The sequence below is a fragment of the Oncorhynchus clarkii genome, chromosome 13, assembly GCF_045791955.1.
Source record: "Oncorhynchus clarkii lewisi isolate Uvic-CL-2024 chromosome 13, UVic_Ocla_1.0, whole genome shotgun sequence".
Taxonomy (NCBI): Eukaryota; Metazoa; Chordata; class Actinopteri; order Salmoniformes; family Salmonidae; genus Oncorhynchus; species Oncorhynchus clarkii.
In genome coordinates, this window is record NC_092159.1 from 18,200,036 (window position 1) to 18,224,060 (window position 24,025).

The 24,025-nt window shown below is 41.8% G+C and overlaps 1 protein-coding gene across 1 annotated transcript in view; it reads right to left on the bottom strand.

Moving 5' to 3' along the window:
• LOC139424540 (E3 ubiquitin-protein ligase NEURL1-like) overlaps positions 1–24,025 on the bottom strand; it is a 69,630-nt gene that overhangs the window by 34,254 nt on the left and 11,351 nt on the right. The window contains exons 2-3 of the mRNA XM_071176478.1: positions 18,512–18,777; positions 14,098–14,419 (exon numbers count right to left, since the gene is read on the bottom strand). Of these exons, the coding sequence (XP_071032579.1) occupies positions 14,098–14,419; positions 18,512–18,777 (588 nt within the window). The remainder of the gene's footprint in view (positions 1–14,097; positions 14,420–18,511; positions 18,778–24,025) is intronic.

Sequence of the window (24,025 nt, forward strand, 5' to 3'; positions counted from 1 at the left end):
TAGAAAGAGAGAGAAAAGAAATGAAGTGGAGAAAGAGAGAGAGAGAGAGAGAGAGAGAGAGAGAGAGAGAGAGAGAGAGAGGGGGGGGGCAGCGAGGGAGGGTTTGAGGGATGCTTGGGATGGTGCCGTATACCCTGATACTCCCTGGCTTTGGGCCAGTTGCTCCCTCGCCTCGCCGGCAGGTCGATTTCGAACCCCCAGGCTGGAAAGATCAACAGCCTTTTGGGAGGCGACACACGCCACATGGCTCCAAAACAAAAGCCCAGGCACAAATGCTCTCCATAAGTCACAAAAGCCCCAGAAGCCCCGGTCCCTTAGGTCATCGGCAAAATTCAGCATGTGCAACATCTCTCAACCAATCAGTGGTCAGGGCCTAAGCATTAATAGATGAATAAAACCATCATAAGGTTCTTATATTAAAGCCTCTCTCAGTCAGTTTTCCTCCTGCTCGACTGCTCCAACCAGACCGTGGCAGGTCTGGGTTCAAGTACTATTTCCAATTTTTCAAATACTTTGAGTGTTCGCTCTCAACTGCCTGGAATGCAAGATGGGCAGGGTTTGCAGTATTGGGGCTATTCTGTTGGTTCCATTAAGCCAGTCAAACTCAATTAAGCACAGAAAGCATTTGAAGTTACTTCGAGTAGTATTTGAACCCAGGTCTGGATTGTGGTGGGTACAGAGCTGTTATTTGGCTAATCAATTATCGGGTCAAAAGGGGGGAATTAATTCCAGCCAATGTAAGGGACTGCCTTTGACTCGGATTGAATGTATTGTCTTGCAATCTTCTATGCATCACCTATATGTTTAGACAGGTGTCACGTTCGTCATAACGAGGAGACCAAGGCGCATCGTGATAAGGATATATTCGTCTTTATTTACACGAAGAACACTAAACGAACTAACGCCACGAGTGCTGACAGGCAACACATAGACAATAACCCACAAAACCAAAATGGAAAATGGCAACCTAAATAGGATCCCCAATCAGAGACAACGATAAACAGCTGTCTCTGATTGGGAACCAATTCAGGCCACCATTGACCTACAAATATACCTAGACAATACCAAAACCCCATAGAAGTACAAAAACCCTAGACAAGACAAAAACACACATACCACAGTCGTCACACCCTGACCTAACCAAAATAATAAAGAAAACAAAGATAACTAAGGTCAGGGCGTGACAACAGGGCTTTATAAATTGTGTTGTTTCCCACACTTCATAATAGGGGGTAGTCCATTGTACGGTGTCCATTTTAGGACGTGAAAGACATGAAGTACAACGTCAGGAAGGACAACATAAATCTTGGCATTACACCTCTGGCGTCTTCCCACTGGGCACAGACGACCAGTTCAATGTCTAGTTTGGATTTACATTTGGTTGAGATCCGGAAACAACACAACATTTCACCATGTTATTGGATGTAGGTTAAAAGTTTGGTGAAAAAAAGGACAACATTCCTTTTACGTTGATGACTTATTTCAAATCCAATCAGTTTTCCACGTTGATTCAACGTCATCACACTGAATTATTTTGTTGAAATGACGTGGAAACAACATTGATTCAGCCAGGTCTTGCCCAGTGGGTTTTAATCGACTTCAAAATGTCCTACAAAATAGGAAATTAGTATTACACTCAGTCAACATAATCTCAAATTGGTTTCACTGCCAAACCATACAGAATCAAACAATGACCTTGACTTCTACGGTACATTTGACATTTATGTCCATAAACACAGCCAGACAATTCATTCGTATTTTGAATGCGGAGACCGTTGTGACATTCAAACTGCTCTTTCTACAATGCATTTCCACTTAAAACCACAAAGTTACAACATAATTTATCCTAGCGCGTATTATCCTTGGATCACCTGATTTGACCAGGGGACTTATAAGTGCACCTACAGTATTAGCTAGGAATTATACCGTTCGGCCAAGTCAAACCTCAAATGCCAGTCAAAACATGAAAATAATCAAATAACCATTTCACAGACAGGAGTGTGTTTTCCCCTCAGTGGACCGTAACCAGTAACCTCCGTGGTCTGCGTCTATGGTTTTGGGTAACGTTTGGATAACGTCCCCCAATAACTTCCAGTGTTCCAAATGACTTCATGTTACCGCAGCCATAAGATTGGTCCAAGTACATAGTGGACGATTGGTCCAAAACATGGCAAGGAACCAAGGGTCCAATAATCTCGACTTCAGTATCCATCTTCTCTGTGCAATACCTTGATAATAACAATAATAGGAGATGTTTTCCATCAGTTGAGAGGCTGGGGACATATTGCAGATATTCTTTTAGAAAGTCCTTACTCCAGTGACACGTGTCATCTATATTTTGGCGTTTCAACCTTGGCCGACCTCTCAGCAGTTGTAAATCTTTTCTTGTTGCCATTAGAATCGTCATTAGTTTATATACAGATGTGGGATCTGAATTTGATCACCCTGCTGCAGGAGAACGTTCCTGAAATGTAAAACCTGTAGTGTAAAAGGCTTCTGAAGTTTGTAATTTCCACTTACAAATTTCAGACATGATTTCCTCTTACGAAAAATGCATCAGCCCCTACAAAAAATGTCCATTCATTATAAATCTGCATAATAGTTCACATTTCCTGTTGCTGCAGGGTTATTTAGCAAATTGTCTCAAATGAACTACCATCTCTCGTTAGTTACTCTCTCAGTATCCTTAGGGTAAAAGTAAGTGAGAAAACATTGTGAGTTTGCAGTGAGAGTAAAGCAATATAGTGAATTAGCTTGCTTTCATGAATGCTCTTCTATGTTAATGCCTCTCTTCTCCCACTCATTTATTCTCTCTCTCTCTCTTCCGTTCCTTCTTTCCTTCTCCCTTCCTCTCTCTGTCTTTCTCTCTCTCTCTCCCTCCCTCCCTCCCTCCCTCCCTCCCTCCCTCCCTCCCTCCCTCCCTCCCTCCCTCCCTCCCTCCCTCCCTCCCTCCCTCCTTCCCTCCCACCAGCTCTCCTTCTAATCATTAGTTTGTGCCACTACACAGCTGCACCACGACATATCACATATGCATCTTGGTACGAGCCAGCAAAACCCAGCCCAAGCAGACTGGTTCCATCCAGATCTCATATGTCATTAATACTTACGTTAATAGAGTAATTCTCTACAGCTGGTCACAAAGGTTTAAACTGTGTTAACTCCAAACAGGGACACAGTCAACTACACTGCAAGAGCCTCTACGCTTGTCTGCGATGTCTGAAATGATCTGTACTGTATATAAAAGTTCTGTCTTATTGGATTTATCGATAAGGACAGGTCTACAGTTGAAGTCGGTAGTTTACAAATACTTAGGTTGGAGTCATTAAAACTTGTTTTTCAACCACTCCACAAATTACTTGCTTACAAACTATAGTTTTGGTAAGTTGGTTAGGGCTTCTACTTAGTGCATGACACAAGTCATTTTTCCAACAATTGTTTACAGACAGATTTGTTCACTTATAATTCACTGTATCACAATTCCAGTGGGTCAGAAGTTTACATACACTAAGTTGACTTTGCCTTTAAACAGCTTGGGAAATTCGAGAAAATGATGTCATGGCTTTAGAAGCTTCTGATAGGCTAATTGACATACATTGAGTCAATTGGAGGTGTACCTGTGGATGTATTTCAAGGCCTACCTTCAAACTCAGTGCCTCTTTGCTTGACATCATGGGAAAATCAAAAGAAATTAGCCAAGACCTCAGAAAATAAATTGTAGACCTCCACAAGCATTTCGCTACACCCGCAATAACATCTGCTAAACACATGTATGTGACCAATCAAATTTGATTTGATTTGATACCTCTGCACAACAAAAAGGTGCTGTATAACCATGAAGAGACGTCAGGTTCCTAACCTGCTGTCAACTAGACAACAGAGAAATATGAAAGGTGCTGTATAACCATGAAGAGACGTCAGGTTTCTAACCTGCTGCCAACCAGACAACAGAGAAATATGAAAGATTTTAATATGTTTCCGTATCAGACCTGGCATATTTTCATTCTTCACATCTCTCCTAACACACACACACTCTACAAGGTTCGGACAACCTTCTAGACATTGTGACACCTTGTCAGAGATAAGCGACATTTCTCTGACACATTCGCGAAAGACATAAACAAAAGCACCCATATTTCTCACGACCTCATCCGTCAAGCTTTCACAGCTTGTGTTCCCCCGTGTCAAAACATCGGGCTCTTTTTTCACTGTTGCCCCTGCCGACATCTATAGAAAAGAGCACATTCCGCAATCACTGGTGTTTTGCCCTACAGTATAAACAATACATTGAGCCAAAATGGGAGAAAGTAAAATCTACTTGTATTGAAAACTTTTTAAACAGGTCAAGGAGCAGAAAGGCTTTTGAATGTCAGAGTATTCTCTGAAAACACACACACTTTGAAAATGTTTTCAGGGCCATTTGAAAAGTAACAGAATGTTCCCTTGCTTTGAAATGTTTATTTACCCTCTGATTTTCTATCAGAGAGAGAGAGAGAGAGAGAGAGAGAGCGAGAGAGAGAGAGAGAGAGAGAGAGAGAGAGAGAGAGAGAGAGAGAGAGAGAGAGAGAGAGAGAGAGAGAGAAGGTTAGGCTGACCTGTCAATCGTTGAGATCATTGACAATTGTGTTTATTTGAGATATTCCATAATTCATGTAGTATATTTATGTTGTGTTACTTTGAGGTGTTCTATAATCCATACAGTGTGCTCATACTATGTTACATTGAGGAATTCTATAGTTCAGACAGTGTTTATGTTGACGCATAGTGAAAGACAGTACTTACTGCACTTCAAGTGTACTGGAGTCTATTAAAACCTCTAGTGACTCCCCATCCCGGGTGCGGGAGCGTAATCATCGACTGGCTAATTAGCATAACGCAACGGACATAAATATTCCTAGAAAATATTCCTATTCATGAAAATCACAAGGGAAATATATTGAGACACAGCTTAGCCTTTTGTTAATCACCCTGTCATCTCAGATTTTCAGCTAGCAGCAGGTAACTTGGTCACGGAAATCAGAAAAGCAATCAAATTAAATCGTTTACCTTTGATGAGATTTGGATGTTTTCACTCACGAGACTCCCAGTTAGATAGCAAATGTTCCTTTTTTTCCAAAATATTATTTTTGTAGACGAAATAGCTCCTTTTGTTCTTCAGGTTTGGCTGAGAAATCACCTGGAATTTGCAGTCACGAAAACACCGAAAAATATTCCAAATTAGCTCCATAATATCGACAGAAACATGGCAAACGTTGTTTATAATCAATCCTCAAGGTGTTTTTCAAATATCTATTCGATAATATATCCACCGGGACAATTGTTTTTTCAGTAGGACCGATTGGAATAATGGCTACCTCTGTATTTTACGGAAGAATCACTCTGGGAGCTATCAGGTGACCAGTTGCGCAATGTAGCCGCTTACGGGTATTCTTCAACATAAATGCGTAAAACTACGTCACAATGCTGTAGACACCTTGGGGAATACTGAGAAAAAGTAATCTGGTTGATAGGGCATTCACAGATCAATAGGGACGCATTGGAACACAGAGCTTTCAAAAGATGAGTCACTTCCGGATTGGATTTTTCTCAGGCTTTCACCTGTAACATCAGTTCAGTTATACTCACAGACAATATTTTTACAGTTTTGGAAACTTTAGAGTGTTTTCTATCCTAAGCTGTCAATTATATGCATATTCTAGCATCTTGTCCTGACAAAATATCCTGTTTACTACGGGAACGTTATTTTTCCAAAAATACTGCCTCCGAGTTAACTACATAAATTCCCTAAGACAACAACTGAACAGTGTGTGTGTGTGTGTGTGTGTGTGTGTGTGTGTGTGTGTGTGTGTGTGTGTGTGTGTGTGTGTGTGTGTGTGTGTGTGTGTGTGTGTGTGTGTGTGTGTGCGTATATGCGTGTGTGTGTGTGTGTGCGTGTGTGTGCGTGTGTGAGACAGAATCATTGAATATTGTCAAAGTTAGAAGAACCTAAAAGGTCTCTTAACTGTCACACAGTGACAGTCAGTCTCCCTGCTTCATTTTCAGAGGCGTCACTTTGGTGCCCCACTCTGATTAAGGTTCCACTGTGAGCTCCTCACAGCACGGCCTGGCCCCCCTGTTTTCAAAACAGCAGCTGGAACTCCTCAACCTCTCTACCCCAGTTCTATGGACCTACATGTGTGTGTGTTCAGACTTGTATGCCTCTGCGCCCTGTACGTGCATGAGCATTGCACACGTGAACAGTGTGTGACAGACAGCCATGAAGCATTTATATTTATGAAACAACCTTTTTACCCTGCTGGATGTAAAGCCTCTGAGGGGACATCCGGCTCATTATTCTGCCCCAGCCCAGAAGACATTGCATTTGCCCAGTTAAAGATGCACTACGCAGATATCGGCATTTCCTGGTTGCTAAAATTCTAATAGTTCGCCTAATTTCAGTTTATTTGACAAAACAAGCAGTCGTTGTGTAGAGGATCATTGTACCATCTACACCGCTGTGAAATATATTTTCCATAACCCTAAATATTGTCTATTCAGCTGTTGAAGCTGGTGTACAAAACCTAAAGTAAAAGACCCAAAAACGAAACTTCGGAATGGGAAGCATAGAAATAGCGCACATAGAACAGATCTACAGCTTCTTAGACTTGCTTTCAAAGGGAATGGAAGTTCTATAACTCTTTCTATGTGAATTTGGTTTAGTCGCCCCAAAAAAGTTACGTATTGTAGCTTTAAAGGCCTGAAACCGTAAATCAGTTCCTACCTACACTGTAAAAGTAGAAAGTCTCAATACACCATGATTGTGTCACGAAACCATGAAAAGTCGTGCACCTAAGCTGAGATCTGGTGTTTGGAGGGGCTTTGAATGTAAAGCCAATGTAAGTGTTTTAATACACAGAATGTGCTTTATTAAAACAGAAACAAAGTACCCTGAAATACCCAAAGTGGTTCATCACCTGAATATTGGTGTTTTTGAGAGAATGTGTGAAAACACTTCTTAGGGTTTCAGTGCATGTAAAAAGGCAGCGTCAAAACACAAAAACTTTGTTTCTCATAAAATCAATTTGATTGATGATAAGAGACTACGGAGACGACAAATCTCGAAACGCCAACAAAAGTTTATTTAAAATGCTTCCCCGAAAGTTCTGCTCCTGTTTGTTGGTAAGTCCAGCAGACATGTAAAATACCACCATACAATACATTATTCAAAAAGGTACTAAAAAGTACAGCAAAAATATGGAATTGTGGAATTCCACCTTAAATTTTCTTCATTAGACAGTTTGGGAAAATGACAGGCATAACAGATGGTACATTTCGTTGGAATGTTACCCGCTCAACCACACAGCCACACTGTAAGAAATTACTCTGTGGTGAATTGAAATTGTTTGGCGGTAACGCACCCGGGTTAGTCACCCCTCTCCCCAACGAAGACCAGGTATAATTTCCCTGCTCCAACCCTTCATTCTGTTTATCCCACCTATCTCTATCCCCTCTAATCATTTCAGAACTGTCTCAATAAAGTGTCAAAATGTGTCTTTTATGAGGATAACCAAAGAAAGAGAACATTGAGTGATTGAACTCATTGGAAGTCTTTGGTTTGAATGACCTTGCATTTCCTGCCTTGCCACTTGACTCTGTTTTCAGAGGATTGTGGGTAATTCAAACAATTTGGACTTTGTGATTTTTTTTTCTCACACAATGTCGTGTGCATGTTTGAAGAAAGGAAACTCTGCGTTAAGCTCGTTGTGCCATGAGGTGTAATGGATCATGACGAGCAGTTATCAAAACCGTCAGGCAAAAAGACGTACAACGAAAACTGCACCCCATTCCCACGTCCATTACTGTTAATGAAAGAGGTAAAGGCAGAATCCTAAATTCTTACAGTTCAACCGTCAGTTGTGTCTGGTGGTTTAAACACCGTGTCTGGCAATGCCTGCCAAAATTGTATAGAAAGGCAAATTCTCAAATACATAAAAGAAAGTTAAACATTAAGACACTCCAGAAAAAGTCTACAATCTACTTCTGCACTAGACAGGATTCAAAACATCACAATGGTGTTTAGAAGCGTTAGAGAGAGGAAACTACACCAAAAGAGAAGGGATCTAATGCTGCACTCAACAGAACTTGAAACACCAAAATAGTGTTTTAAATATTTTCTGTGAGTGCTCCCAGTCCCTGGCAAAGTGTTGCACAACGCTTGATTTAGTGGTGTTACAACACACCATGCAATATTTCAAAACATCTCAGGATGAAGTGTTTCAATACTCCAGCACTGTTAAGGTTCCGTCTCCTTCAAGATGGTGGGGAGCTCATTGTTACAAAGCACTTCATTTTAACAGTGTTGGGTCAGTTCCTACCTAGGAGGCTCTAGCAGGAAGTGTCACGCTATCACCTTTCCCAAATTCCAGCGCCATTAAAGATATGGACTTGTTTATGGCTACATATATTGCCGGGGAAGGTGAGCTTAATGGTGCCAAAAAGGAGAAGGCAGTTAAGAGAGATGATAGATTGACAGCCAGGCAGGCAAGCGCATCTACATTTCTATGGTCGTCATTGACGGTGTGTGTGTGGTGTGTGCGTGTGTGTCTGTCTAAGACTGTGTGTGTGTGTGATGTGTGTCTCTCTCTCTCTCTCCATCCATGTGTGTGTTTGTGGAATGAAACTGTCACCCTCAGAGTAGCTAGATGTATCTAGCCCATAATTCTGCCTGTCTGGGTTTCATTAGCTAGAGCTGGGATCTTAAACTATGCTCATCATCCAACTGTAGGGGTGGAAAACACTAAATCACACTATGCCATGTGCAATAATATTCCCAAAGGCTTTAAGACTATTGTTCTGTGCTAACCTCAATACAACATGTATTTAAAAAAACATGTACAGTTGCATCTTTGCTAAAATGCATTTAATGACTCAAAAAGCATATAGAGTGCCTTCAGAAAATATTCACACCCCATTGATTTTTTTCACATTTTGTTGTGTTACAAAGTAGGATTAAAATGTATTTAATTGTCTTTTTTTTGTGCTTAGCTCTATTCCTTTTTTTTTTTGCCATAACAAAACTCCCTAGTCCTTGCTGATGACAAGCATACCCATAACATGATGCAGCCACCATCATGCTTGAAAATATGAAAAGTGATACTCAGTGATGTGTTGCGTTGGATTTGCCCCCAAAATAACGCTTTGTATTCAGGACATAAAGTTTATTTCTTTGCCAAAATTTTAGCAGTTTTACTTTAGTGTCTTATTGCGAACAGGATGCACGTTTTGGAATGTTTTTATTCTGTACAGGCTTCCTTCTTTTCACTTTGTCAATTAGGTTAGTATTTTGGAGTAATTACAATATTGTTGATTCATCCTACATTTGATCCTATCACAGCCATTAAACTGTCATTGTTTTAAAGTCACCATTGGCCTCATGGTGAAATCCCTGAGCAGTTTCCTTCCTCTCCGGCAACTGAGTAAGTAAGGGAGCCTATATCTTTGTAGTGACTGGGAGTATTGATACACCATCCAAAGTGTAATCAAAGAGATATTCAATGTCTGCTTTTTATTTATTTTTACCCATCTACCAATAGGTGCCTTTTTTTGAAAAACATAATTCCACTTCGACATGATGGGGTATTGTGTGGAGTCTAGTGACAAAAAAAGTCTGCAACACAACAAAAAAAGTGGAAAAAGAATAGGGCTTGCTGAAATGCATGTAATGACTGACAATGTTCCAGAACTGAATGGCTGTGACATCTAGGCTACAGGTTGGCCAAAGTGTTTAATCATTTGGCTCCCTATATTACCCTTTACATATTGATCGATGCAGATCATTTGTTTGGCCACCAAGCCAAAACTTTGGCAGTAGCTAGGTTTCCATCTAATTTTCCCACCAGAGATGTGTTTCCATCAAACTGACTTGTTGCGGATTAAAGGCTGTGTGTGATAAAGTAGTGCACATAAACAAAATAACCTTTGCCGTTAAATTCCAATGTACCAAATAAAAAAATACAAGTTAAATGGGTTTCCATCGCCTTTTCAACTCTACTGTACTGATGGTTTTGTCACAAAAAATGCTGCGTTATATAGAAAATGTGCCCACTCTGGACTTGGCACGTGCTCCTCTAGCCAACAGCTTGCAGATACAGTACGGGTGGGCTACATGATGAGATCATTATGGATAAAGAGCGATGTTATTTATATCTGTCAAAGGGCAGCCAAGCATCGATAATCTAGTTACCAGAACAAGACCCTGGATATTTATTGGAAAGGAGCATCAAGCTCATCACCTTGCACTTTCACCACCCTGTGAAGTTCATCATAGCCTAATAAACTGCATGCTTTCCCGAGTCGTAGTGGGAGGACCGCACAACATATCATTGCGTGACTACAAGTTTCCTTCTATATGATGGTTAATATATCAATATTTGCGCATGAAGTCGTTTCCACCACTATTTCTCCCATAAATAACTTTGCAGACACAAAAGATCCCACCATGTCGAACGAACAAATTGTCTTTCGGCATTTATAAAATTATACCAGCATTTCATGTTTCCATCGGCCCGTTTGTGTTTTTTTCATGCATAGGGTAATTCATCGGCATGAATTGGTTGGATGGAAGCGTGGTTCGTGACAGCCTTTCAATTGTGATGGGGAGTAAAATCATTTCACATCAAAGGGATGCAGAAGGCACTCATTTCCTGGAACGACCCCAGTACACGTTCATTTTATTAAATGTTTTATTTAACCTTTATTTAACTAGGCAAGTCAGTTAAGAATACATTTTTTATTCACAATGACGGCCTAACGAAAGGCAAAAGGCCTCCTGCGGGGACGGGGGCTGGGATTAAAAATACAATTATAGGACAAAACACACATCACGACAAGAGAGACACCACAACACTACATAAAGAGAGACCTAAGACAACAACATAGCAAGTCAGCAACACATGACAACACAGAGTGGTAGCAACACAACATGACAACAACATGGTAGCAACACAACATGGTAGCAGCACAAAACATGGGACAAACATTATTGGGCACAGACAACAGCACAAAGGGCAAGAAGGTAGAGACAACGACACATCACGCGAAGCAGCCACCACTGTCAGTAAGAGTGTCCACGATCGAGTCTTTGAATGAAGAGATGGAGATACCACGGTCCAGTTGGAGTGTTTGTTGCAGCCCGATCCAGTCGCTGGCTGCAGCGAACTGAAAAGAGGAGCGACCCAGGGATGTGTGTGCTTTGGGGGGCCTTTAACAGAATGTGACAGGCAGGACGGGTGTTGTATGTTAAGTTCAATGCTCTCGTCAACTTTGCTTGTTTATTTGCCATGATGCACACAAAAGTCACTACAGGACTGATAATGTATCACGTTTGAAGTCATTTAAATGTTAGTTTTGTTGGTATGTAGTTAAGGCAGTTAAGAAGAGATAGACAGAGAAGATAGACAGAGAAGAGAAGTTAAGAAGAGATAGATGGTTAAGAAGAGATCGTTAAAAAGGACAGGCAGGCAGGGAAGTGCAGTGCATTGCCATTCTCATGGTTGTCAGAGAAGGTGCCCGTCTGTCTGTGTATGAGGAATGAAGCTGCCAACACCAGAGTAGCTAGATTTATTCATCCCATAATTCTGCCTGTCTGGGTTTCATTAGCTAGAGCTTGGATCTTAAATTATGCTCATCACCCAACCGGAGGTGTGGAAAACACTATATCACACTAAGCCATGTGTAATAATCGGAGGCCTTGAAGTTGTTGCCGGGTGCAACCGGCGTCATCCTGTCATCCTAACCTTCTGTGCTGACCTCAACACAACCCTGGGGACTTTAACCGATGTTATCGAATGACAAAATGCACTTTGTTTTTAGAAGTAGGCACGTGTGTTCACTTTGGTGGTAAGATGGTAAATAACGGTTTCTATGTGTTTGTGAGTGTGTGTGTGTGTGTGTGTGTGTGTGTGTGTGTGTGTGTGTGTGTGTGTGTGTGTGTGTGTGTGTGTGTGTGTAATTATGGGTTTTGAAATAGCTCATATCTTGCAACAGAGTTTGTTTTTCAGTGATTAAGGATAGTTTACGTTCATTTAATAAATCTTTCGGGGGTTGGCATTTGATTAAACAGAACAGACAGTTTGAAACTTATTCTAGGTATGGTTCGTAACAGTAGTCTGTGGGAACACCAGGATGACTAACAGATGCCTCAGGTACTTCTCTATCTGTGCCGTTCCCAATAAGCAGAAACCTGTGATCAGTTAAACATTTCCTTAGCCTAACCGTAACCACTATCAGGTAAAGCTAAATCTGACCTTAGATGATTACCTAGGGGGCATGTTAGACTTTACAGTAGCAGCTAAACAGACGTGTCCTGGCGCATGTACAGTGCAGTGGAGCCATTAAGTTAAATGAATAGAATATGCAACATAATGCGTGTGGCAGGCTTGGGAAAAAAAGTTATTTGGTCTGACAGATACCACCTCTAATAGGGAATATGAAGTGAAGGCAGCCTGGAGGTTTGCGTGTGGTAGGTGGAAACAAGTATAAGGCCCACGTTCATTCCTGTCACGTGAAATTTCACGAAGCCCTAATAAGGTAGAATGTTCCATGTGAATCCTTATAAGAGATTACTGTGCCTAAATAAGAATGTGTAGGCCTACAGTACTGAAGGGGGAAAAAATAGCTGGACTGCTGCATGTCTGTGTATACATAGAGATAAGAGGACGCTGGTTTTATTGTAAACACGATGTATATATTTTGGATGTAGCTGGAAAGCTAAAGCAGGAAAATAATATCTTTCCCAAAGTAAAAAAAAAACAAACATCTGGGGAAGAAAATGTTAGGACTGTTACAGTTCAGATGTAAGCGACCAGTATGTTGAGGGCAGATGTTAGTCAGAAGGCCCTGGCTATAGCCTGACTGTAAAAGGCTGTGTGTTGATTTAACTAGGGCTGAAGAGAGTGATTGTAACAGCACTCCAAGCAGCATACAGTTTACCAAGACGCCAGGGATCTCTCCAAGTGACTTATAGAAGAGAGTTCAAACTGTCCAAGTATTGTAGGAAATATACTTTTAGCCAAAGGAACACACATGATTCTTGACATTTGAATCTTTTTTGTTTGTTTTGTTAACTTTTTTCTCTCCCCCCCGATGCTATTCTTGCTTTCCGGCGTCACGGTAATGCGAGACGACAATGTGAACTTTGGGCCAACAAATTGTGGCCCCGTTGTCTGACGTTGCTACTCTCAGGAGTCTGTGCAAGTCTGTTCAGGAATACAGCTAGGTTTCTATCGCTACTTGTCATCACTGCCTCCCGTCAAGACTAGGAGTGCGGGGGGACTGGGGGGGGGGGAATTCAGATAAAACGACTCCAACATCACACCCCTCTGCTACCCGAGATACCACTGTACTCCTGTCAATTGGCACGGCTCGCAATTAGGATCAAATGGGCTATCTATGGAACATGTGACCAACCCCCTTGTCTATTTTTATCATAAGGGGGATGACAACATTGGCACTTTGAATCCCTAGAGAACAGAAACATGCACAGTATGCCATAGGCCCTGGGTACATCAAAGCCTTGGCTAACGCTAGGTTATCGCATGCTATGTCTATCGCTATGGTATGTATGCTAAGCCTTGGCTAACGCTAGGTTATCGCATGCTATGTCTATAGCTATGGTATGAATGGTAAGCTGCATTGCATGCCTCGATAATGCACAGCAGGGCAGTTATTTTGCAGCCTATGTGCTATAGTGGTGCAGACATACTAGGGCCAAATGTTAGTCAAACATAGGTAGCGTTTGTAAAGACCTTGTCATCAGATCTTAGAGTGGTTCACATTAGGTTAGAATAACTATCACTAACCTCATCCACCTTAAGAAAATATATGTCATTCCCCATTTACAGTCGGTAAACATGTTACAATACCTAACTTTGACTTTGGAGTGGACAAAACGCACCATTACATTCTGTATGACCATAAGGTGCTCACCGTAAAGGCATGGGTGATCACCAAATGCCATAACCTCCTAATTCTCTCATTGTCCATCACCTTACCAAGACGCTAGAAGTGAGGAATGGTATGGAGATGTATGTGTAGGTGTGCCTGCATGCTTTCTTAACATACCTAGCAGTTGCACTCCACGGGTCAACCCATAGACATCTATCAGTCCCCACAGAGGTTCTCCTGTTCTCACCCCACTGAAGAACAACATCGGGTTGGACTCATTGATTCTATAGAAGACCCGGCCCTTCTTGTCCACCCAGAAGGCAATGACGTTCCCTTCGTTGGCGAACTCCTCAGGTAGTGCCTTAGCCCAGAAGCCACTCTGGGAGACCAGGTCAGGACAGGCATACTTGGGCAGGCTGTCTGGGTTGATACGGGACGGGTCTTTAGCCGTGAAGCCCAGACGGAGAGCTCCGCTCCAGCAACACTGCTTCTTAGTGATCTGTGGAAGGAGGACAGACTATGATATGTCGATGGTCTTACAGCAGTTTGTCGTTGCATAAGAGTGTAAAGGTCTAGGATTGTACTTCATAAGGAAGTCTAAATGTTGCCTTGAAGTTTGAAGGTTCCCTTTGTGTATTGTCTGTCAATGAGATTCCATTTTGTGAACGAGGCCTATACAATGCTGACAGGTTGCAAAAGAAAGCAAGTAATGGGCCTATTTGGTTTGTTGAGTGAATGGCTTGCCTTGGTTGTATAACTGTACTAGGGTTTCCGTTAGTAAAATATGGTGGCAGACCTTCGACAGGCAGCATTTTAATTTACCGGACATTGCAGCATTTTCATTTTCCCGGACATTGAAGACATTTAACGGACCAATATGCATTGGGTGCGTAACCTGATTAGGGCGTCCACCCACAGTGACAGAAATCCCATTTAGATTATGGCAATTCATCTCAACAGACCATGCGACTCTAGGACGCAATGGCGTGCGTCCTTCTTACAGAAATTCGATGCGCAATTTGAAAATAACTGCCTGATTTTCCTCAGCTAACAACAGGAGTAATGAACAGCAAAATCACTAGCCTATGTCAATCTGCTATCCCCCATAGTTGAAAAGTGTACCTATTCTGTTGGACAGCTTGTCGTTCCGTGTGAAAGAAATAGGCTATTACAAACTAAATCTGGGACAGCTGTGGGACAATAGTTCCCAAATTCATACAACTAGAAGACCTATGCTACATCTCCAAAACAATGTAAAAAGCAATGACGCTCGTGCAACTGATCAGAATATTTAGCTTAAAATATTGATACGTTATTATTTCTTCACATTATAAGCGCAGCAATGCGCACAGGGCAGTAGGAAAAATGCAAATGTTTGTTTCATAATGCAATTAGCAGGAAAACACAGTTGTCAGAAGCGCACAGAGAAAAATATATACAATACAACATGAGAGGAATAGGCTACTGGTTTCAATGGCATTATGGAAGTCTTTATAAAATAATTGCCTGTACGTTTGGTTGGATTTTGGCGAGGCTACTTCGAAGCCAGGTAAGACATGCCTCATAACATGTACTGCAGTAAAACGTTCAGGTTTCAAACAGTTAAGTATATGTTTTCAAAATTCATACTGCCTTCAGCTCATTGCAAATTGGTGTGTAACACACTAATGCCTGCCTAGTTGCCTATGCACTTGACTGGCGAATGGGAAGCGCAAAGCAATTACCAGTTGAGAAATAAAAATAGTAGCTCTTTTTAATCGTGGCCATCAAAACTGTTTTAAACAGGCGATTGCATTAAGAATTGCACAATGATTGGGCTTATAAAAGCACGTTTCACTACAGCACCAACGAACCAGCAGTTTGATGAGCTGTAGCAGAAAATCTCACGCTACAGCGACTGTTATTTCAATCAATGAATAAGCTAAAATTCCCCTGGACATTTGGCCGGAGCCAAAAATGTTTTAGCAGCTTTTCTTTCTTTTCTACCGGTTAACGGAAATCCTGAACTGTACCTAAATAAAACTAATGCAAGACAAAAGCCTACGTTGTCTTGAGGTTTAAGTGTACTTCAGAGCTACTTCAGAGCTACTTCAGAGTGTACTTCCCAAACCTTTTTCACTCAGGCCCCCATTCCAGCATCGGGGAACATCACGCGTTCCCCCCAGCGAGCGAGCCAAGTCTATTTCTATGGGCACAAGCACTGTTCTCTTCACACCCCTCTTGTTGGCGGACAGAAAATATTGCAGGTTTAAAACTTATTTCCTGCAGTTCTACACATTTTGTCATAGGGTGAGGAGAGAATTTATCAGTTTTAAAGTGAATTTTCTTGCAATTCTATATATATATATATATATATATATGTATATACAGTGGGGCAAAAAAGTATTTAGTCAGCCACCAATTGTGCAAGTTTTCCCACTTAAAAAGATGAGAGGCCTGTAATTTTCATCATAGGTACACTTCAACTATGACAGACAAAATGAGAAAAAAAATCCAGAAAATCACATTGTAGGATTTTTAATGAATTTATTTACAAATTATGGTGGAAAATAAGTATTTGGTCAATAACAAAAGTTTATCTCAATACTTTGTTATATACCCTTTGTTGGCAATGACAGAGGTCAAATGTTTTCTGTAAGGCTTCACAAGGTTTTCACACACTGTTGCTGGTATTTTGGCCCATTTCTCCATGCAGATCTCCTCTAGAGCAGTGATGTTTTGGGGCTGTTGCTGGGCAACACAGACTTTCAACTCCCTCCAAAGATTTTCTAAGGGGTTGAGATCTGGAGACTGGCTAGGCCACTCCAGGACCTTGAAATGATTCTTACGAAGCCACTCCTTCGTTGCCCGGGCAGTGTGTTTGGGATCATTGTCATGCTGAAAGACCCAGCCACGTTTCATCTTCAATGCCCTTGCTGATGGAAGGATGTTTTCACTCAAAATCTCACGATACATGGCCCCATTCATTCTTTCCTTTAAACGGATCAGTCGTCCTGGTCCCTTTGCAGAAAAACAGCCCCAAAGCATGATGTTTCCACCCCCATGCTTCACAGTAGGTATGGTGTTCTTTGGATGCAACTCAGCATTCTTTGTCCTCCAAACACGACGAGTTGAGTTTTTACCAAAAAGTTATATTTTGGTTTCATCTGACCATATGACATTCTCCCAATCTTATTCTGAATCATCCAAATGCTCTCTAGCAAACTTCAGACGGGCCTGGACATGTACTGGCTTAAGCAGGGGGACACGTCTGGCACTGCAGGATTTGAGTCCCTGGCGGCGTAGTGTGTTACTGATGGTAGGCTTTGTTACTTTGGTCCCAGCTCTCTGCAGGTCATTCACTAGGTCCCCCCGTGTGGTTCTGGGATTTTTGCTCACCATTCTTGTGATCATTTTGACCCCACGGGGTGAGATCTTGCGTGGAGCCCCAGATCGAGGGAGATTATCAGTGGTCTTGTATGTCTTCCATTTCCTAATAATTGCTCCCACAGTTGATTTATTCAAACCAAGCTGCTTACCTATTGCAGATTCAGTCTTCCCAGCCTGGTGCAGGTCTACAATTTTGTTTCTGGTGTCCTTTGACAGCTCTTTGGTCTTGGCCATAGTGGAGTTTGGAGTGTGACTGTTTAAGGTTGTGGACAGGTGTCTTTTATACTGATAATAAGTTCAAACAGGTGCCATTAATACAGGTAACGAGTGGAGGACAGAGGAGCCTATTAAAGAAGAAGTTACAGGTCTGTGAGAGCCAGAAATCTTGCTTGTTTGTAGGTGACCAAATACTTATTTTCCACCATAATTTGCAAATAAATTCATAAAAAATCCTACAATGTGATTTTCTGGATTTCTTTTCTCATTTTGTCTGTCATAGTTGTAGTGTACCTATTATGAAAATTACAGGCCTCTCTCATCTTTTTAAGTCGGAGAACTTGCACAATTGGTGGCTGACTAAATATTTTTTTGCCCCACTGTATATATATATAAATATATATAAAATACTTTTAGGAACCACTGCTTTAGAGCACTTGGCTGAATTAACTGTTGTGCTTGCTGCTATTCACTCATCACTGTTTAACCAACACCCAGTAAAGCCACAACCACTTGCCCTGGAGCCATAAGCAGTATTGACCCAGTGCTTTGACTGTGTTGACATGCTGGCTTGTTAGATGGAAAGCTGCTAAGCCTATTTGGGGAGACACAGGAACAGAAGAGGGAAGCAGCAGTAGACTGAAAGAAGGATTTACCTGGACAAGCTCATAAGCTAGATGTGTGTGTGTGTGTGTGTGTGTGTGTGTGTGTGTGTGTTAGTATCTCTCTCCGTATCTTGCGTCACCATCTTTGGAGCTTATGGTGTCAGCATCCCACCATGTATAGAACATCCTACAAAAGTTCCCTACAACTGGATGTTCTGGTGCCTCTCTGGCAGTTCAACATGTTGATTGGGGACCTCGTTGAGGGATGGGCTTTTTTGTTGTTCTTGAAAATGTTCATAAAAATCAACAAATAAAATGAATCTACCGTTGTTAGAATACTTTGAACACTGTAAATAAACCTCCTTTGGTGTGGTGTTGTGTCCATCTAAATCTCTACATACCTTGATCCGGACCTGCTCGTACAACGCTACGGGCCTGTTGCTGAAGGTGATGGCGTTACAGAAGCTGGCCTGCCTCTTGACGGTCCTCTGGGCCAGGTCCATGGCGATCTGGGAGCCCTTGGTGTTCGGGTGGAAGAGCAAGGGACTTATGGCCAGGCCTCTCCTCTGGCCCCCGCCCACAACGCCACACTGCTGGATGGGCAGGCAGCGCTTGGGCTTGTGGTGGCATCGGTGGGTGGTGGAGGGGAACGGACCGCCCAGAGAGTCTGATGGATAGACAGAGGGGTGCCATCAGAATGATATTCAACCCCTTCTAATCCTTTATACAGCATGGGTTTGTGTTCTATGTTGCTATGCGTCTTGTACTGTATGTAACACTCATCACCACGCATGAAGTTCCCTTCCAGGAAATATATAGGATTAAATCTAAATAGATAATTTAGTCCATTAGTGCCTCACTAGGATCATCTACACCGGAAAGCTTCAATATGAGTGTGTGCCTGAGTCCTGACTACTGGTAATGAATAAGATGCAGAGTGAATGAATGTGTTACCAATGACTCAGGGAGCAGGTGGCAGTTCTAAAAATCGGTCCCCAGTCACCTACTACACTGCAGCAGCCAGCCATGCTCTCAAAGACACACATCCCATTTCAATTTCATGGCTCCTTCAACTGTTCTCGCTATAATGTGAGACCTCTATCATGTCATGTGAATGGGACATTTGCCTGTTTTTCCCTCATGAAGTTCCCTCACAGAAAAGAAAAGTTATTTGAATTGAATTGAATATAAATACAATCATTAGAATAGGCGTAGTTCTTGCTCAGCTTTAGCTGAAGTTGGATGATTGTCACATATTAGAATGTGTAAATTGCCCCATGATGCCGATCTAAGCACAACGTCATGTTTGCCCACGTTTATGGCAAAGGTTATGATTTAGGGAGGCTATATCTGATCCCAGATCTGTGCCTATGGGGAGCGTCTATGGATTTCTAGGCCTCTTCCTACTAGTTTACCTCTTACTACAATCTGACTTGTTTGATTCACATAAACAGCAGTTGCTCAGTAATCCTGTCGGTCCTCCAGCGAAAACCAATTGCCCATGCTGTTGTTTAACGTTTTACAATGTTTGAGTAGGAAATTACGTTTCCCTCCCTGTTCATTGCTTTGTGCCTGACCTTATGACCTTAGGACTGGCAAATACAGTCAGTGGTTGATGTGCACCATCGCTGACCCAACATGATCATCCTGTTGTGAGTATTGATGTCAAGCCTGAGTCAGTGACAACGTGGCATTCTCAGTTAGGATAAAGCATCATTACTGTACAGTGTAGAATATAATACAATACTATTATAGTATCCATGTTTATAGTATAAACCACATGTAAATGAACTTTGAGTTTAATTTAATATTATTTAATGATATAAGGAGGGGGGTGTCCAATAACCTTATATTGTCTCGGGAAAATGCATACAGTTCATCATGTGACTCATATAAACAAGTACAGGGAAGTACAAACGGACAGGAAACTACAAACTACATGATTTAATCTAGTAACGGAATCCAAATAGATATTCTAGCGCATCATTAAGAACTGCAATACTAGGAAAGTTCCAGTACGGTACAATATATCATATGACTCATATAAACCAACTCAGGGACGCACAAACTACATGATTTGATTACTATCTACAAGTATAATGTAAATAGAGAACCTAGTGCATTAGGAACAAACCATAGGATTTCACTTCTATCTAGTACAGCCACATCTGTTATAACACATCAGTAGGATCTGCAACGGAAAGCTTCAGTATTATCATGACTATTAGAAATGACATCTAAGATAGAGAATTTAGTGCATTAGCGCCTCACTAGGACCATCTGCATAAGAAAGCTTCAATATGAGTCCTGACTACTGGAAATGAATAAGATGCAGAGTGAATGAATGTGTTTACCAATGACTCAGGGAGCAGGTGGCAGTTCTAAAAATGGGTCCCCAGTCACCTACTACACTGCAGCAACCAGCCATGCTCTCAATTTCATGGCTCCTTCAACTGTTCTGGCTATAATGTGAGGCCTACACTGTGTACAAAAATGTAGGAATACCTTCCTACTATTGAGTTGCACCCCCTTTTGCCCCCAAAACAGCCTCAATTCGTCAGGGCATGGACTCTATAAGGTGTCAAAAGCGTTCCACAGGGATGCTGGCCCATGTTGACTCCAATGCTTCCCAAAGTTGTGTCAAATTGGCTGGATGTCCATTGACCATTTTTGATACACACGGAAAACTGTTGAGTGTGAAAAACCCTGCAGTATTATAGTTCTTGACAAAAAACGGTGCGCCTGCTACCTACTACCATACCCCGTTCAAAGGCACTTCAATCTTTTGTCTTGCCCGTTCACCCTCTGAATGGCACACAAGCACAAGTCATGTCTCAATTGTCTCAAGACATAAAAATCCTTCTTTAACCTGTCTCCTCCCCTTCATCTACACTGATTGAAGTGGATTTCGCACTACAGAGGGTAGTGTGAACGGCCCAGTACATCACTGGCGCCAAGCTTCCGGCCATCCAGGACCTCTATACCAGGTGGTGTCAGAGGAAGGCCCTAAAAATTGTCAAAGACTCCAGCCACCCTAGTCTTAGACTGTTCTCTCTGCTACCACACGGCAAGCGGTACTGGAGCGCCAAGTCTAGAGGCTTTTAAACAGCTTCTACCCCCAAGACATAAGACTCCTGAACATCTAATCAAATGGCTACCCAGACTATTTGCAGTGCAACTGTCAGTTGTCATCTATGCATAGTCACTTTAATAACTCCACCTCCACCTCACGGTCGTCGTATAGAGGAGACCAAGGCGCAGCGTGGTAAGCGTACATAACTATTTTAATGAAAGAACGAACACAGAACAAAACTATACAAAACAACAAAACGTGACGCTATATGGCTAGTGCAGACAGGCAACTAAATATAGAATAACAACCCACAAAATACCCAAAGAAAATGGCCACCTAAATATGGTCCCCAATCAGAGACAATGATAAACAGCTGCCTCTGATTGAGAACCAATCTATAGGCAACCATAGACATATAAACCCTTAGACATACAAAAACCCCTAGACATACAAAATCCCCTAGACAAAACAAAAACTAAACAAACCACCTCGTCACACCCTGACCTAACCAAAATAATAAAGAAAACAAAGATAACTAAGGTCAGAGCGTGACAGGTACGGCCAAAATGAGTGCACTAAAAAGGAAATAGGGTGCCATTCGGGAGGAAGACACTACTTTATCAATAGATACCCACTCCGTGTTTAGCCCATACAACCACTTCCTCACTCAGGCCCCATAATCAAGCATCATGTCCTTTGTCTTGGCGTTGGGGCAAAGGGAGAGCATTCATTGAATGGGGCATACATGGTCGCAGCAGATTGGACAGTGTGTGTGTGTGTGTGTACATTATGTGTGTGTCAGGCCAGATTGAACTGAATGCATTAGCGACAACTAGCGAAAGGAGAGCCGCAGCTGTTGGTTGAGGGAAACAGGGGTTAAGTGTGAATTCACGTTCCTTAGCAACCCTCAATCCCTGCGTCAAAGGCTAGATTTGCGGGAACGGCTCAGGCTTGATACGGACAGATGCTATTTGTTTGCTAGCAGACCACAGATGACTGATAATTTCATTTTAGTGCTACGCTTTATCAGGACAGCATTGCAGGCTACAGTAGGATCACTAATATTTCCAAACTCATCTCAGCCTATCTGAATGAAAGTCATTTTTCCATAAAGGATTGCTGTGTTTTATGCTTATTGAAAGGCTGTCTGTCAATGCTTTGGAGCGATGCCTACAGATATAGGATATTAATTTCACCAGTTTCTAACGCAGGTTGGCGTTTCTTGTCATGAGTCTTGTCCTGGAGGCAGAACGGAGCGATTTCCTTTAAATAGCCCAGCGGTTAGCTTTTTGGTCTGAATTTAAAGAGGCGCCCCAGTCTCCTTTTCACCTCATTCAACACCTGATTTACTTAACACAAGGCACATCTCAATAGGTGGTCCAGGTATGTCATGTTCTCTATTGCTCCTCTATTGTTCCTCAAGCAAAGGGGGAGGCCGATGACATCACAGATTCCCATCAGACCAACTCCTAGAATGCCCTACTAAAAAAAACACACTCTTTTGCTCAGATTTTGTTGTTGTTTGTTTACCCTTTACTGTCTGTACTTTACTGTATTCATACTTGGGATATTGCTTTTCAACAGTAACAGTTCTAACCATCGCTGAAGGACATTTTTAAGGATAGGGTTAGGCATTAGGGGCAGTTTGAATGATGAGCGATGTTTGAACTTCTACTGTTGAAAAGCAATATCCCAAGTAGAAATACAGTAGCAGTGTGGTTTTATGACTTTATAGCTGTGCCAGCTAGTGAACACTCCGCAGAGCTGCCTCCAGAAGAATATTCATGATGAAAAATGCTAACCTGCGTTTCGCAGAAAATAATAATCCTGCAGCAACAGGAAATGTGAATTATTATGTGGATTATAATAAATTGATATTTTCATTGTAGGGGTTGATGCATTTTACATTACGGCAGATCAAGTTAGAAATGTAAAAGTGGAAATTAGAAGCCTTATTAAACTTGAATACACTAAAAGCCTCCATTTCCTGCTGTACAGGAAAATGATCATTAACAAAAGAGTGGTCAAATTAAGATCCTACGTCTGTACCATCGGAGGGATGTTATTCAGAATGACCAACCTTCCCAGAGAATTCCACTTCTAATTCTCAATAGGTGGGCTCCCGAGTGGTGCAGCGGTCTAAGGCACTGCATCTCAGTGCTATCACAACCGGCCGTGATTAGGAGTTCCATCTTAACTGGCTGGCCTAGTTAAATAAATACAAAATTCCCAATGCCTGCAATTTGACCTCAAGTAACATCTGCGGAAGGATGGAAGCATATTGGGTGACGTAGCCGATGATTACGAAGCTCCAAGTGTGTAACAGGTCCTTCCACCTCATACATACATACTGTTGATAGGATTTCACATGCCTAATTTGTGCTCTCGCTGCCATTGGTTACACTCTTAGAAAAAAAAGGTGCTATCTAGAACCTAAAAGGGTTCATTGGCTGTCTCCATATGAGAACCCCTTGAAGAACCCTTTTGGTTCCAGGGAGAACCTTATTGGGTACAATGTAGAACCCTTTCCCCAGAGGGAAAAATGACCTGGAACGAAAAAGGGTTCTCCCATGGGGACAGCCAAATAACCCTTTTTTCTGAGAGTGTAGTTTTAGAGTTGAGGGTACAATTCCTACAGTATAATAGTGAGATGAAAAAGCCCAATTATGGGAATTGTTTCGGTGATGTTCTGTGTGCACACATAGTTCACACATGGAGCCACTCTCTTATTCAAGCTCTGCATTGAAACATTGTTTATAATGATGAATACCTCATTTTGATTCCATTAGCCAAAGATGATTAATTAGCTGTTAGCGAGCTATTTTCGAAGGCGAAAAGCGAG